General features: G+C 41.5%; 1 protein-coding gene across 9 annotated transcripts in view; it reads right to left on the reverse strand.

The window, feature by feature from the left end:
* The window catches only part of RUBCN (rubicon autophagy regulator), a 53,244-nt gene that overhangs the window by 19,706 nt on the left and 17,716 nt on the right, over positions 1-15,822 (reverse strand). For 5 of the 9 annotated variants that reach the window (XR_003315024.4, XM_026495544.4, XM_026495533.4 and 2 more), the window contains exons 3-8: positions 8,563-8,649; positions 7,056-7,215; positions 6,313-6,419; positions 5,106-5,262; positions 3,930-4,463; positions 391-486 (exon numbers count right to left, since the gene is read on the reverse strand). Coding sequence is in view for 8 of the 9 variants with exons in the window: in XM_026495544.4 (XP_026351329.1) it covers positions 391-486; positions 3,930-4,463; positions 5,106-5,262; positions 6,313-6,419; positions 7,056-7,215; positions 8,563-8,649 (1,141 nt within the window). In the remaining variant the exon portion in view is untranslated. The remainder of the gene's footprint in view (positions 1-390; positions 487-3,929; positions 4,464-5,105; positions 5,263-6,312; positions 6,420-7,055; positions 7,216-8,562; positions 8,650-15,822) is intronic. The other 4 variants (XM_026495558.4, XM_048215013.2, XM_026495549.4 and 1 more) reach the window with 1 other exon arrangement.

Consider the following 15,822-nt stretch of genomic DNA (forward strand, 5'->3'; position numbering starts at 1 on the left):
GAATCAGACAAGGGAACAAATAGCTTCCTCCTGCGGATGATTTCCATGTGGAGCTTATCTTCTGGTAATTCAGCCTCGACACTCAAAGGCTTCTTTTCAAGGTCCCTCTCACCCACTCAGAGAGCCATTCCATCTGGAGCGACGGACATCCATGGTGATAACACCCACAGCATAAGAGAGGGTGGGACCCCTAAGTCAGAAAGGAGCAAGAGAAATGGCGGGGCCGTGTGATTTCTATCATGGGGGCTGTAAATGATGAAAGGAAGGTTGAGACTGTATGGTGTGTACCCTCCACGGAGCCAACGTGAGCCAGACAGTTCAGAGCTTAGCAGGCACAAGGGGAGAGCAGAGGAAAGACACAGCTGCAGCCCTGGCCTTCCTAGTACTCACCATACTCCATGTACAGAGAGCTGGGTGTGCTGACTTCACTGCTTGGGCCAGAGTAGGGCAAGGGGCCTCTCAACTTCGACTTATCATTGCAGGATTCTAGTGTCATTGACCACCAGGGAGTAAAAACACACATACAAGGTGAGCAACACATACATTCCCAACTTCGGAGTTTCCACATTTAACTGCTCCCATTCCCAATGCCCTCCCAAACAGAAGAGAGGCGGCACACCAATGGGGAACAGTCCAAGAATGCAGGAACACATGGAAAGGAAATGGGGAGTCGGTATATTCTAAGAGGAAAAGAGAAAACATGATCCAGAATGCAGCAACACAAAGGTGAAAGAGAATCAAATCAAAATGGACTCATGAATTTAGTTCTCTCTTCTTCCATCTTCTTACCAAATGTTCTAGGAATATTGGCCAATTGTCAACCTCTTGACAAGAACTAATGTAGAAAACAGTCCTCACATGGTAAAACAAACATGGGCACACTGAAACTTTTCTGATACCTTGACACTGGGCTTTTAAACGATCTCGGAATCATTACACTAGGAAGACTAGGACACAGCCTCTCTTGAACCTGAAATGAATCTGAAATTTGTCATACCTACATATTTAACCTGCTTCTGAGTTAGCTGAAAAACAAAATAAAATCCAGCAACTTCCTTAAGAGAAACAAAAAGACCATGCTCGAGAAGCCAAGGACGATGGCCCTCTATCCAAAGGGCTTGTCCACAGGGCTTCATGCCCAGCCTTCCTGGAGAAGGAAGGGAGAGGTCTCAAGAGAAGCCTGACAAAGTAGGAAGTGGCTGGGTAGAAGTTTTCGAGGAACAATGAGAGTTAGGAGTAGAGAAATGGCATCAGGCAGGGCTCGCAGGAAATGAGAAACTGATATTCTCCAAAGGAAAACACAAAATTCCCAGTGCTACCCACGGAAGAGCAGGCAGAAGAGCAGGTGCGTGCCTGGGAATGAGCAGGGTGCTCTGGAGAGTGAATGGTCGCGCTGCATCCAACCCATATCCCCCACAGATGGCGGCAGCTCGTCAGCTGCTCCTCTCATTAAAAAAATGTTACTATGCAGTAAGAGATAACTGTGTTTTCCTTGGGTCTCCAAGATTTCACTGGTCCTGGCAGTGGGCTCTCCTCCTCACTGCTGAACTACAGATAAACCAACAGTCACCATGATGCCTTGGTAAGAAACTATGACTTGGAGGGGACCTTTGAGGTCCCCAGTCAAATTGAGTGCACAACACAAACTCCAACACCAGCGCCCTATTCCTTTACAACACGTAAAGGCCATCCGGCCTTCGCTTCCTGAGCTAACTACCTCCTGATGCTGTTCATTCGAATGAACAGCTCTAATTCTTAGATTTCCTCACACTCACTTGAGTCTTCTTAAATTTTTCATCTCCTTAAGAATAACAATGCTCTTCCAAACAGTGGTCCTGTCTACTTCCTCCTCTTTAACCTTCTCTTTCCAAGTTAACATACTCAGTGACTTCCGCCGGAGGCCACAGCTTTCAGTCTTTCCTCACCACTCTATCGTGCAGACACATTCTACTACTACTATCTCCATGAACCCAGAATTGAACACAATATTTAATTTGAACACCACCACGAAAACCAAAGAAACAGACTTCAGTCACTAGCCTGTGCAATGACTGGAATGGGGGTGGGATGGGACTTAGAGAGGAAGGAGGACAGGCCAAAGAAAAAGGAAATGGGACTCTGGGAAAGGCAGAAAACATGCATCCACATCCAAGACCACAGAAAGGGGAAAAAATACATTCTGGTGTTAATTCAAGGAAAATAAAGTGATCCACAGTAAGTACTCAGTTATTAAAAAAAAAATCTGCCACTGATTCATCATGATGCCTTAGACAAATAGTGGGCTTCAGTTTCACCCTTGGGCAAAGCAGAATTGACAAATCTTGACTCTGCCTCCCAGAAGCTTTTGGGAGACTAAAGGAGGCATCTGGAAGTCACGGGCAGAAAACATAGGATGCAAAATATCGGTGCCATTTTAGACGCAGGTCCAAGAATCACAGCAGGATTAGCCAGCCTAGCCAGACTTGATTTGACACCAGAATGGAAAAGGAGGTGCTGAACTTAGCAAGATGGTCACAGAGGAGGAGGAGGAGGAGGAGGCAGACAGAAAGGACTGGCTCCCAAACCTGCAATGGGGTCTTCAACTATAATGGTGATATTCCTGGGGCCTCCTGTATGTAGACAGACAGGTGCAGAGGAGAGTCCAAACAGAGGAAATGAGAATAGAGTGAGAAAGAGTGTTCTTTTATCTAGCAGAGGTGGGGACTTAACTCCCAAGAGGGAACCCTAGTGCTGAAGTACTCAGCTACCGAACCGAGGTAGCTGACTCACGCGAGAAGCTACACACCACTCCCTCTCCCTCAGACACTTTTGCTGAGGTTTTCTCTGTCTCCCCTTTCCAACGCAGGTTACCGTGGTTTCTGGAATCCATGTGGATTCAAGAATGGGGGCAGGGAAGTTTTCCATGCTCAAAGACCAGTGGCCTGGACTACAGTAGACAGCAGGCCTGCGGCAGGAGATGTGAAGCAAGGAGCTAACCCGAGTACTCTTCACATCTAAGAAAGCTTGTGGGAAGACAGGCTTTGATTTGGACATTTTTTTTTTTTTTCCCTGAGAGAGTTCCAACAAGGCAAACCACATCTTGAATAGAAAACAGAAAATTTGTCACTCAGAAGTCTCAGATGAGGGCCTCAGCTCTCACCTTTCTAGAAATTACAAAGAGAAATTAATGGCAGCCCAGTTGCTAAAGGAAATCTTCCTCTTTTTTTTTTAAATTGTTTTATATTTTATTTCTGGGGCTTTCCTACCCAGAACTGGCTTTGAGCACAGAGATCCACGTTATACTTGCTGTTATGGAGGTTCTCCTACAAACGAAACCCAACCAAAGCCTGCCAGACACTAGCACCCCATGACAGAAGATGGCAGGGAGATGGCAAAAGCAATGAGCCCCACCTCTCCCATGCCAAGGGTGCCCTCTGCTAGCAGCTGGGGTTTGTGTGAGGAAGGTCTCGGTGGCCAGGGCCTCCTTATCAGGCTGCCTTCCAATCTGAATTAGTGGCACAGCAGTCAGCCACCCCGCACTGGTTTCTTGGGTCACATCATCCCACACTCATATATCCTAGTTTTAATGAGGAAACCCCAATATCACTTTGCCTCTCTCATACTTGTATTACACCTGACCGCACTTCTCAGGAATCACAGAAAGGGGAGGAATTTCATAGGATTATTTTCAAAGCTCGTTAGTATTTCCCCTCTGTCTGAGAGATACATTAAAAACTCGAACTATGACCAGTCCTACTATCCTCTGATGCTAAGGAACTGGTGGAAGAATCCAGGAAAACATTTACTATTTGGCAAACATAAATATTCTCAGAGAGATTTCCTGGGTATTCATATTACACCATAAACTTTCCTCTTTCATTATAAGCAGGACACCCTATCACGTCATCAGAAACATAACTTACTAAGTAGGGACTGGTGACTATCATTACCTGGGGCTCCTCTGGAGGCAATGTTGGTATCCGAATGGGAGCGAGTGTGGCTCTTCTTTGTTCCACTGGTGGCAGTGAGCGTCTGCCCCTCCGAGAAGCTGGACCTGCGAAGGACGCTGGACAGCTGGCTCTGCCCACCTCCTTCCTGCTCGCCTAGGGAAGAAGCAGCAGAATCTGGCTTCTGCGAGCTGCTGGAGGAGAACAAGTTGGAGCTGCTGCTCTCAGCATTGCTGCTGTGACTCTGACAGCTGGCAGTCCGGCCTCGGGGATCCAGGTTGCCAATGGCCAAGTACTCGGGCCCCTCACTGGCATCACTCGGGGAATCATTCTGGCTGCTGACCCAGGATGCTTCTAGGGGGCTGGTCAGAGTGCTAGAGCTCATCTCATTTGGGGTTGAGGGGGGATCCCTGGCTAATGCAGGGACTGAAAGCAGAGGGGCTTGGAAGGCTTGATCCTGCTCTGGTGAGACGTGCTCTCTGCTTTCTTGAGGTTTTCGGGCAGGGCCAGAGAGTGAAAAGGAAGTTGATCTTCTTTCTAGGATATAAAAAGAGGAGAAAAAGGTGAGCTAGAAATCTTTGGTACATATGAAGGGCTTCTCTACAACTAAAGACCAAACTCCTTATCATTACTGGGTGCCCAGGACACATGGTATCATCTCAGAAAAGGTATGCCATGTGAAGTAAGCAAAAATTGCTTAGAAGCAGGTAAGCCAGGTAAGGTAAGGTAAGAGCGAAGGCTCTTGACACAGTGGCTTCATTGCTTATTAGTATAGATTTCTCATCAGTAAAAAAGCAATAATAATAACACCTACTGCATAGGACTGTTTTGAGGATCAAATGAAGTAATATGTATAAATTGATTATAACAGAGCCTGGCACACAGCAGGCCCTCAAGAAGTGTTAACTATTATTACTGAAATACCTTCTTGGCAATGTGGATTAGAAATCCAAGGGTATCTAAAACCATCTCTCTTTCCTCTATTACTTTCACGATTCTGCTGAATTATCTTAGGCTAATTACTATACAACTTTTTAAGATGTCCATTATTAAGACATGAAATTTGACAAACTGCACCAACCCACAGCTCTATCTATACCCTCCTGTGTGCACCCACAAAGTCCCCTACTTTCCAGGGCTGGGCATACATGTCATGACTACCCCTTCCTGCCCCCATACCTGAGCCGTGGTTGGGTACAGACTGGTGGAGGCTAGAGAAGGACCCAAAGTAGGAATGCTGAGCATAGCTGGTTGAAGGGGTGTATGTGGAACCAGGCAGAGCTGTCAGGCTCTGGCTCTTGGTTACCAGCAGTGGGCTCTCATGCTTTCTGGCAAACTACAAAAGAAACACGTGTCAGAGTTGAGGACGGAGGCCCTCAGGCCCTCAGGAACATTCGGCACTATAGAAATGCTAGTGGAACCTGACCTTTGGCAGCAGGCTTAGAACTGCAGCCAGAGCCTAGATACAGCACACAACTCTACTGCTCTATTAGAACATACAATTTTGGAAGCTTGAAGTCCTGTCATATACCAGAGAGCTTCTGAAACTGGAATCCTACGTGGGACACCAGCAGTGCTTTATCATAGAGGCGGTACAACAAAATTCTTAAGACTATGTATACAGAGTCAGAAATCAGGTAGATCTGTGTTCATATCCGGGCCCTACGACTTACAAACTTGGAGCAAGTGACTCCTCTACTCTGTCCCTCAGCTGGCTTCCTTTATAAAATGAAATTAATGTCTACCTTATAGAGTTGTGAGAATTAAATGAGATGATGCATGTATTATGCCTAGCACCAAGCCTGGCACATAGAAAGTATTTAATGGGTGGTAACTAAGAAACAAAATTGAAAAACCAAGAGAGATAGGGGATCCCTGCTGAAAAGGAGTTGGGACTGTGATTCCATTCTTGCTGCGGCACTGGCATTAGTGATGGGGTGAGTGAATTGGAGGGTTAACAATAAGCAATATCAAGCAACAGAATTTTCTTTATACTTCAAGGACGAAAATGATCCTGTGTCACACTAGGTATGACACTGTAAATCCTACTCCTGATTCAAAATCATCCTCTTCCCCCCCCCCCCCCCCCCCCCCCCGCCCAGCTTGTCAGGCCTGCCCTTAAGGAAGTACTTACTCAAGACTACGGATTTCAAAAAGGGATTTAAAAAAATAGACACCTCCCTCCTTAAGCAGACCTTAAGCTTAGACTTTTTACTTCAACAGATACTTAACGGTACATCCCCTTCTTTTCCAAGTTTTTTTTTTTTTTTTAATGAAAGCCTTTCAGTTCACAACTGCGTAAGCAAAGACAGTTTGCTACAGAGGATTATATGATGGTGAGGTCCAGGGGCCCAGCACAGACACAGATCATTCCCTGCCCCCTTACCATAGATGCATCAATCTGAGCCAGGAGGCGGGGGTTGTTCTGTTCCACGGCTTCCAGGCATTGGAGCATGGCCGTGACGTGGGCGTTGCTTAGCAGGAAAGCAGTATCTGGGGAGAGAAATGCTACTGCTGCGATGGAGCCCAACAGGGAACTCTTATCGTCCCTGTACAGCCTGGGAGAGGCTCAGGGAAGGAAAGAGACAAAAGGTGAAAATGACTTAAAGAGACTCATGCCACTGCAGAGAGAAGAGGAATCAGGGACATACAAGTATAAGAAAGGCTAAGTAACGTGCAGGATAATAGAGAGGCCACGACAAGAGGTTCAAAATCACAAAGTCCCAGATTGGAATCCTGGCTCTAGGTGATTTTGGCCAAGTCATGTAACCTCCTTGGGTTCTGCTTCCCTGACTGGAAAACAGGCGTATTAATACCCAGCTCTTAGGGCTGTTGGGAAGAGTATATGTATAAACAGTGTGTCACAGTGACTGGCACATAGGAAACTCTCAGTAAGTGGTGGTTATTCTTATCGGTTCGTACCTATGGGAGTAGGGGAAGACCTTCGCATCAAATTGGACTATGTTTTACACATAAAGGAGAAGGCTGGACACGTGCTTCGGATTGGAATCTCTATGGCACTGAGTGAAAGTATGGGGCCCAGGGTGAGAATCAGTCTATAAAGGAAGAGTAAAGTGGAAGAGATGAAGAAGTATGTGCAACGGTCCTGGCTAAGGGACCTCCACGTACCTGTGTAGAATTTTCTGATATACTGCCTGTCCCCAAGCAGAGGCCGGAGCTGGGCGGAGAGACAGTGGCACTGCAAGCTGTGCTGCAGCCACAGCTCGGCGACGGCACGTTCGCTCACACCATCGGCGCTGCTCTGGCCATTCTCGTGCAGGCTGATGAACTGGGAGGCAAAGAGGCATGGGTCAAAACATGCATCCTGGTAAAGACAGCAAGACTGAGGCCTAAGGACCTGAGAACTAAATGGAGACAGAAGAGAGGAGGCGATCAGAGGCATTTTTCCTCCAGGTAGCACTGAGAGGTTACTGAAGGAGGAGAGGGGAGGGAGGGATGAGTGGCCCCGCTGCTGGATGAGACCACTGGAGAGGAACAAAGCAGCTAAGACCTGATATGCGGCTCTAGGAGAGGACAAAGCTGCTACACCTGTCTATGTTCTAGCTCCAAAGAGACATCTAGCCGGGGATACTCAGAGGAAGAATAAACTTGACCTCTTGGCTTCTCTCACAGAGTCCACCATTTCAGTTGGCCTCCAGAAAATAATGCAACAAAAACCTGGGGGAAAGGATCTGGGAAGATGCCACCTAAGATCCTCCACCAAAGAGAAGCCATCTGAGTATCTCGTTTTGGCTCTGGTCACAGAATCCTCTATTTGGAACCCCCTTCTACTTGTCTGTTTCTAAAAGCAAGGTCTCATAGGCAGTTTCCAAAAAGAAACGACCGCAGCGACAGATTTTAGAAAAGGAAGCTAGCTGGAGATGAAGGGGAGTGGTGGTAAGAGAAATTACATGAGAAGGACAAAGAGTCTACGTAAGAAAACCATTGGGCTCTGGACTTTTCTCACAAAAAAAGGCCAGCCTGACATCTTGTGAGTTGGTTCCGTGATCATTCAAAAACAAATAACTTCTCCTGACATCATGACTGCAATGAACCTGGCAGTGGTTGGGATATACATGAAACAAAACTGGTCAGGTATTGACAAGTATTGAAGACAGGTGATAGATATTTCAGGGTTCATTACACTACTCTCTTTAATTCTGTATTCATTTGAACCCTCCAATAATGAAGAGTTAAACAGATACATACGTTTGGCAGTGATTGATCTGGAACTAGCTGTGTAATTTTGGCCAAGTCACTAAACCCCACGAGCTGTTTCCCTGATTAGAAATCAGAGGTACTATATTGAGCCAAGCATCTCAGTCCTACTTCTCCAGCCACTTCAGGGAACCTCTTGACATTTTCCTAGGATTCTGAACAGCTTCATTCTGGTTCTAATATGCTGATCTTTCAAAAACTTTTTTACCTCCCTCCCCAGGGGAGAGAAAGTGGCCTGGAGCGATGGGTTTAACAAGGTTTATTTTTTAAAGCAAATAATCTTCCCTTCCAAATTAGTCCTACAGGAATAATTTCCTCAGTTAATAGGAAACTTGACACACACCATCCTTCTAGCCTAGGAGACTCTTCACACAGAACATCAAACAACAAAGCCTTGTGGTTACTTTTCACTCCTTACCTTCTCCACATGAAGGGCTGAGTGGGGACTGAGCCAGCGGATGTCCTTCACAAACTGCCAGTAATCGGTCTGGCGGCAACATACCTGCTGTAGGAACACATAAGGTGAAGAAATCACTACCACTTCAGACCAAATCTAGTTCTGGTGTTGACATTCAAAGGCAGGAGGGAAAAAAAGCCTAACTTTCCCCGCCTCAAAGAGGTTCTCAGCAGCATTCAAAAGGATATATACACATATTCACCCTTTTTAAGGATAATTGTTAGAAATTGTTTTAATTGTTCTTTTGAGCAGGTAATGCATGCGTATGACATAGAAGGTTACACAATGAAAATAATCTGATTGCTGCCTCATCTCTCCACCATCTCTCGCCCCAGAAGGTAAATCTTAAAACTGGTGAAGAGTTTAAGTTATTTGTTAAAAATCAGAGATACATGTCTTCAGTTCTTACTGCAAAATCAAGTAAGGGAAGACCTGCTTTTCCCATGCTACCAGGTCAGGAAAGGGCTGTATTTACAGTAAAAGAAATGATCAGTTCTAGATAAAATGTCTCACACTACAGCAGGCCTGAACTGGAGAAGGCAAATGTTTACACTAGGAAAATCTAATTCTTATTTTTTGAGAATCCTTTCTGAGATTATGGGCACAGGTTAAAACTGAAATCTAAATAATTTTGAAGTACAGACCTAGCACAAGCATTAAGAGGCAGACTAACCAACACAACAAAATAAACAGCCTAGAAAGAGTCCTTAAATTGGCACTTAATACATGACCCAAAAAGCATCTCAAATGTCAGTGGGTTTCTCACCTAGACTGGTAAGGTAGAAGTGAGAATTAGAAGTGTCAGCTGTACAGGCTCTTTTGCCAACTGGAGTCATGAAGACCTTTAATATCTTGGCAGTGGTGTGTCAGTGTTTCTGATCTCTGTTCTGTGGCTTAGTGAACAGTGAGTGGCCAGGGGTGGGCAGCAGTGAAATATCAACTCCAGCATGTCTCCTGGTTAGTTACAACTATGTGAATAGGATCTAAACTTGGTTTCCTTTCTTTAGGCAAAATTCTAGGCTAACTCAGAAATAAAATTGGGGACATCACTATAGATATCATGGACATTACAGAGGAATACTATAAACAACTCTATGCTCACTAGTGTGACAACCTAGGTGAAATGGATCAATTTCTTGAAAAACACAATTTGCCAAATCTCACCAAAAAGAAAGAGATAATCTGAGTAGGCCTGTATCTCCTAAGAAAAATGGAATCAACAATTAATAACTTTCCAAAACCAAAAGCACCAGGCCTAGATGGGTTCATTGATGAATTCTACTAACCATTTAATTATACCAATTCCCTATAATGCCTTTAAGAGGACAGAAGCAGAGGAAAATACTTCCCCAAATCATTCTATGAGGCCAGCATTATCCTAACACCAAAACCAGAAAAAAACATCACAAGAAAACTATGGACCAATATCTCTCATGAACATAGATGCAAAAATCCCCCCGAAATATTAGCAAATCAAATCCAACATTGTATAGAAAGAATTATACACCATGACCAAGTAGGATTTACACCAAGTATGCAAGGCTGGCTCAACATTCCAAAATCAACACATCATATCACATCAATGGAATGTGATGGAATTCATCACATCAACAGCCAAATAAAAAAATCACATGATCATATCAATAGATTCAGAAAAAGCATCTGAGAAAACCCAACACCCATTCATAATAAAAACTCTCAGTAAACTAGGAATAGAGGGGAACTTCCTCAAATTGATAAAGAACGTCTACAAAAACCTACAGCTATCATCATACATAATGGTGAGAAGCTCAAAGCTTTCTCACTAAGATCAGGAACAAAGCAAAGATGTTTCCTCTTCCCACTACTTTTTAACATCTTACTGGAAGTCCTAGCTAATGCAATAAGAAAAAAAGGAAATAAAAGGCATACAGATTGGGAAGGAAGAAATAAAACTGTTTTTGTTCACAGATGACATGATCATCTAAGTAGAAAATTCTGAAAAATTAACAAAAAACGTTCCCGGAACTAGTAAGTGATTATAGCAAGGTCACAGGATACAAGATTAATATAAAAAACCAACTACTTTCCATATATATTAGGAATGAGCAAGTGGAATTTGAAAATAAAAACACATTACCACTTACTCTAGCACTCCTGAAAATGAAATACTTAGATATAAATCTAACAAAATATGTACAAGACCTATATGAAGAAAACTGGCAAGTTATTTTTTGGATATCAACAAACTCATTCTAAAGTTTATATGGAGAAGCAAAAGACCCAGAATAGCTAAAACAATATTGAAAGACAAGAGCAAAGTTTTTCTTCAAAAAGGACTGACAGTATCTGACTTGAAAACTTACTATAAAGGCACAATTATCAAGGCAGTGTAGTATTGGGGAAAAAAATATACAAACAGATCAGAAACGGAATAGAGAGCTCAGAAACAGACACACTAAATAAAATCAACTAATCTTTGACAAAGGAGCAAAGGCAATACAATGGAGCAATGACAGTCTTTTCAACATGGTTTTGAAACACTGGACATCCACATGCAAAAAATGAATCTAGACACAGACCTTACACCTGTAACAAAAATTACGTCAAAATGAGTCATAGACCTAAATGTAAAATGCAAAACTATAAATCTCTTAAAAGATAACATAGGAGGAAACCTAGATGACCTTGGGTATGGTGATGACTTTTTGGATACAAGACCAAAAGAATGATCCATGAAACAAAGAACTGATAAGCTAGACTTCACTAAAAACTTTTGCTCTGTTACCAACTAGAGCAAAAGGACAGCAAAGAAATGATCAGTTCTTTCCTACCCAGAGAAGGAAAAGACAAACCACAAACTGGGAGAAAATATTTGCAAAGCCACGTATGATAAAGGAATGTTATCCAAAATATATGAAGAACTCTTAAAACACAACAATAAGAAAACAAACAATCTGATTTTAAAAACGGGCCAAAGACCTTAACAGACACCTCACCAAAGAAGATACACAGAAGACAAATAAGCACACGAAAAGATGTGCCACATCATATATCATCAGGGAGATGCAAATTAAAAAAACACAGCACCACTATATACCTATATTAGAACGGCCAAAATCCAAAACAATACCAACATTAAATGCTGGTGAGGATGTGGAGCAAAAGGAACTCTCATTCATTGCTGGTGACAATGCAAAATGCTATAGCTACTTTGGAAGACAGTTTGGCAGTTTCTTACAAAACTAAACATACTCTTACCATAGGATCCAGCAATCATATTCCTTGGTATTCACCCAAAGGAGCTGAAAATTTATGCCCACACAAAAACTGCTATAAAAACTTGATGTCAAATTATGCAGGGGCAAGACAACTTTCAGAGTTAGAAGGAAAAAAATCTAAAAATGTGGGTTTTATACTCATATTTACAGGATCTTTAAATTGTTAGTCCAGTATAAAGAAATTAAAACTGGAAGTCCTGTACCATGTATTATGGGTGCAATTTATTCAAGAACGATGATATGAAACTCCACCAGTGGATCCATACTCCCAGAAAAGGTTTTGGCCCTATATCCAAAGACTGTTGAACAAATGTAATTTTAGATGTTTTAAAATATAATAAAATGTTTGAATGACTCCTTAATTGCCCTCACTTAATCAGAAAATGACTCAGATCACATTGTATAAGAAGGTTTTCCTGTCCTTATCCAAACTATGATGAAGCAGTTAAGGGGTAAATGAAATGGCAAATGCTGAATGTTGGGGGGAAAAATCAACAACCAAAGATGCCGTACAAGTGGGGGACTACTCCTACCATAATGAAAAGCTACAATAGTTAAAACTGAGTGGTGATGACACACAAATAGACAACAACAGACCATAATAAAAAGCCAGAAATAGATCTGTGTGCCAAGGGAATTAAGTATATTCAAAATAAATTACAGATGAAATGGTTTAAATGTAAAAAATTACGCCATTAATAGAAGAAACCATGAACAAATGTTTTTACTAATCATACAGTGGGGAAGTCCAGAAGCCCTGAGAGAAATGATCAATTTGACTTACTAAAAATCAGAGGGGTGCCTGGGTGGTTCAGCCAGTTAAGCGTCTAACTCTTGATTTCGGTTCAGGTTATGATCTCAGGGTTGTGAGATCAATCCCCGTGTGGGTCTCCATGCTCAGTGGGGAGTCTGCTTGAGATTCTCTCCCTCTGCACCTCCCCACCACGGGTGCACATGTGTGCTCTCTCTCTAAATAAATAAATAAAAGAGTCTCTCTCCCTCTCCCTCTGCCCCCCCAATCAGATATTTCTGCATATAAAAACCACCAAATGAAATGGCAAAAGACAAACTAAGAAAAAATATTTGCAATTCACATTACAGACAAAGGATTAATTCCATTAACAAAGAACATCTACAAATCCATAGGAAAAGACTAACAATCTAAGGAAAAGGGGGGGAAAGAGGAAAAAGTTCACAGAAAATAAGGCTCTCATAAACATCTTTCATGGTAAGAGAAATGTAACTTTTTATCTATCATATTGGTGATAGTTTACAGTTTAATAATACCCTATATTGGCATGGGTATGGAGAAGCAAATATTCTTATACATTGTTGGTGAGGGTGTAAATAGACATAACTTCCTGGAGGGCAATTTAGCACTATCTATTGTAATTGAAATGTACATACCCTTTAGCCTAAAAATTCTACTTCCAGAAATATCCTATGGTAAAGGGCAAAATAACCAATACACAAGGTTTATTCACTGCAGCACTAACTGCAAATGACTGCAAGTAATCTAAAAGTCCACTGCCAGGGACTGGTTAAACAAATTATGGTACATACATAGAGTGGAATTTTATAAAATGAAAGATGTAAAAAAGAAAAAGCACTTTATGTAATGACTTGCAATGAATCACAAGATCTATCAAGTGAAAAACACCAAGGCGCAGAATAGTAATTATAGCATGCTTTTATTTGTGTGAAAAGTCAGTAAGTATAGCAAAGAAAATTATTCATAAAATTCTATAAACATAAAAATTCCCTGGAAACAAACTGGTAAACGGTAGTTACCTATAGGACAGGAAAGAAACAAGATATTCACTGAATATAGTTATATGTTTTTTTTAACCATATAAATGTATTGTTTATTTTAAAAATTAAATATTTTAAAGCAAGTTACAGAATGATATATACAGTATAATCTTTATATTTTAAAAAGCACATAAATGCATAGAAACAAAAATAAGATCTACCAAAATGTTAAAGAGCAATAATACTCGGTGTTGAACTGAGGGTGATATTTACTCTCTTCAAATTCTTTTTTGGTATTTTCCAAATTTTCAACAAATAAAAATATATTACTTACATATTCAGAAAAAAAAATACACAGACGTCTTTTGTGTTGTTATTGTTATTTTTTAAACTGGGCTGCCTATATTGCCAGTAAGAGGTTTCTTCTTGGCGGTGGAAAAGAGGGGGATTTTTTCATTTCTCCTATTCAGCTAAGGAATCTTAGAGACTGAGTGTCTCCACATTTCTAAGCAGTAGAAAAGAAAAGATCAAATATGCCTTGCCTTATAGGAAAATTAAAAGGTAGCCCAGATGCAGGCTGTCAGGGAAAATGAGATCCCTCTAAAAATACGGTCATGATGTTATAGCTTTCATAAGGCACTGAGTGATTTAAAAAAAATAAAGTTCACATTCCATAACACATCCTTATGAAAGCACAGAATAGATATGACCAGCATGAATCACTGTATCCCTTCCCCCTCTCCAAGGGCACAACACCCAGAATAGCTTCCTGATGACGCAGCAGCCAGAAGCCTTTGAAAGCCTTAATCTTTAGGGAGGAAATGAAAGGGAAAAATAAGTCCTTGACACAGACATTAATTGTTAGGTCTTCACAAGGCAGAACAGAGCAGTAGTGAAACTGGTATGGATCTTCTGGTTATGATTCTCTCCATTACAGCCTGTAGTTGAAAAGTGTGTGTATGACAGATTTGCCTGGTTTACTCTGTTTTCACTTATTAACACTACTGCTATTTTTCAGATGACCATATACTTTAATATTTTCCAGTCTGATAGCCACATGCTTTCACAGGTATCATTTATTAATATTTCTAACAAGATACATTAATTTTGTTTTGCATTTACCAAGCATCCTTCATTTGGAATCCCATTGACTTTACTACTTCATTATGACATTTTCTCTTTCTGGCACAGATGGGAAAACTGTCTTGTAATATGGTGAAGTGATTACTCTAGACGACAATGTAAAATTAGTAACAAGAGCCAAGAAAAGAACCTTTCTGCTATCAAGATGCAGTGTTTAACCACTAAATGGTAGCAACACGAATCTAGTAGTTATTTTGGTCATCAGCCTGGGAAACTTGTATTGAGTTTTTATACAACATGTGGCATGATTCCCAAGTTGCTGGCTTGGAAGACTGAGTGGCTGGCACTGCCACAAATTAGTGTTAAAAATAGGAGGAAGGGCAATCTCATGAGGAAAATAAGTTTGTTTTGGGTCATGTTGTGCCTGGCCTGTACGACAGACCACTAGATGATAATGTATAGAGGACAGCTAGTCTTACAGATCTGGAGTTCAGCAGAGGTGCCTGAGCTGGGGGTCTTTAGCACACAGGTGGTAAGTAAAACAATGCAAGTGGATGAGGCTGTTTCAGGAAAATGTACAAAGTAATAAGAGATAAGGACATAGGACAGAATCCCGTTAAGTGCTAAAATCCAAAAAGAAGAGATTCCAGGGAAAGAAATTAAAAAGGAATGGTCACAGAGGTAGGAGGACTCTGGGACATTAGAAGATAATAATGCCGTACAAGTCAGGTGTGAGGATGGTCAACAGTGAAGAACATAAGACAGTGTTCAAAGGAAAAGAAATGTTCATGGATCTGGTAACATGGACATCATTTTACTTAAATTTCAGTAGCAAGATCACCAGTGGTATGGGCAAAAACCAGATTGCAGTGGGTTAACTTATTTGTTCTATAAATTCCAGCCTTCGTAGCTTTTTTCCCCCAAAGGACTACATGTAACTTGAAACTTAAAAAATGAAAGAAACATTTATTATTTCCTATGTTGCACTAGGCAAATTTGTATGCTATTTCATTTAATCTTTCCATCAAACATTATATTAATAACATTATCCTCATTTTTATAGATGAGAAAAACAAGCCTCAAAAAAATTAACATTACCTAATAGCTACAATCAACTGTCAACTTA

This window comes from Ursus arctos, unplaced genomic scaffold, assembly GCF_023065955.2.
Source record: "Ursus arctos isolate Adak ecotype North America unplaced genomic scaffold, UrsArc2.0 scaffold_4, whole genome shotgun sequence".
Taxonomy (NCBI): Eukaryota; Metazoa; Chordata; class Mammalia; order Carnivora; family Ursidae; genus Ursus; species Ursus arctos.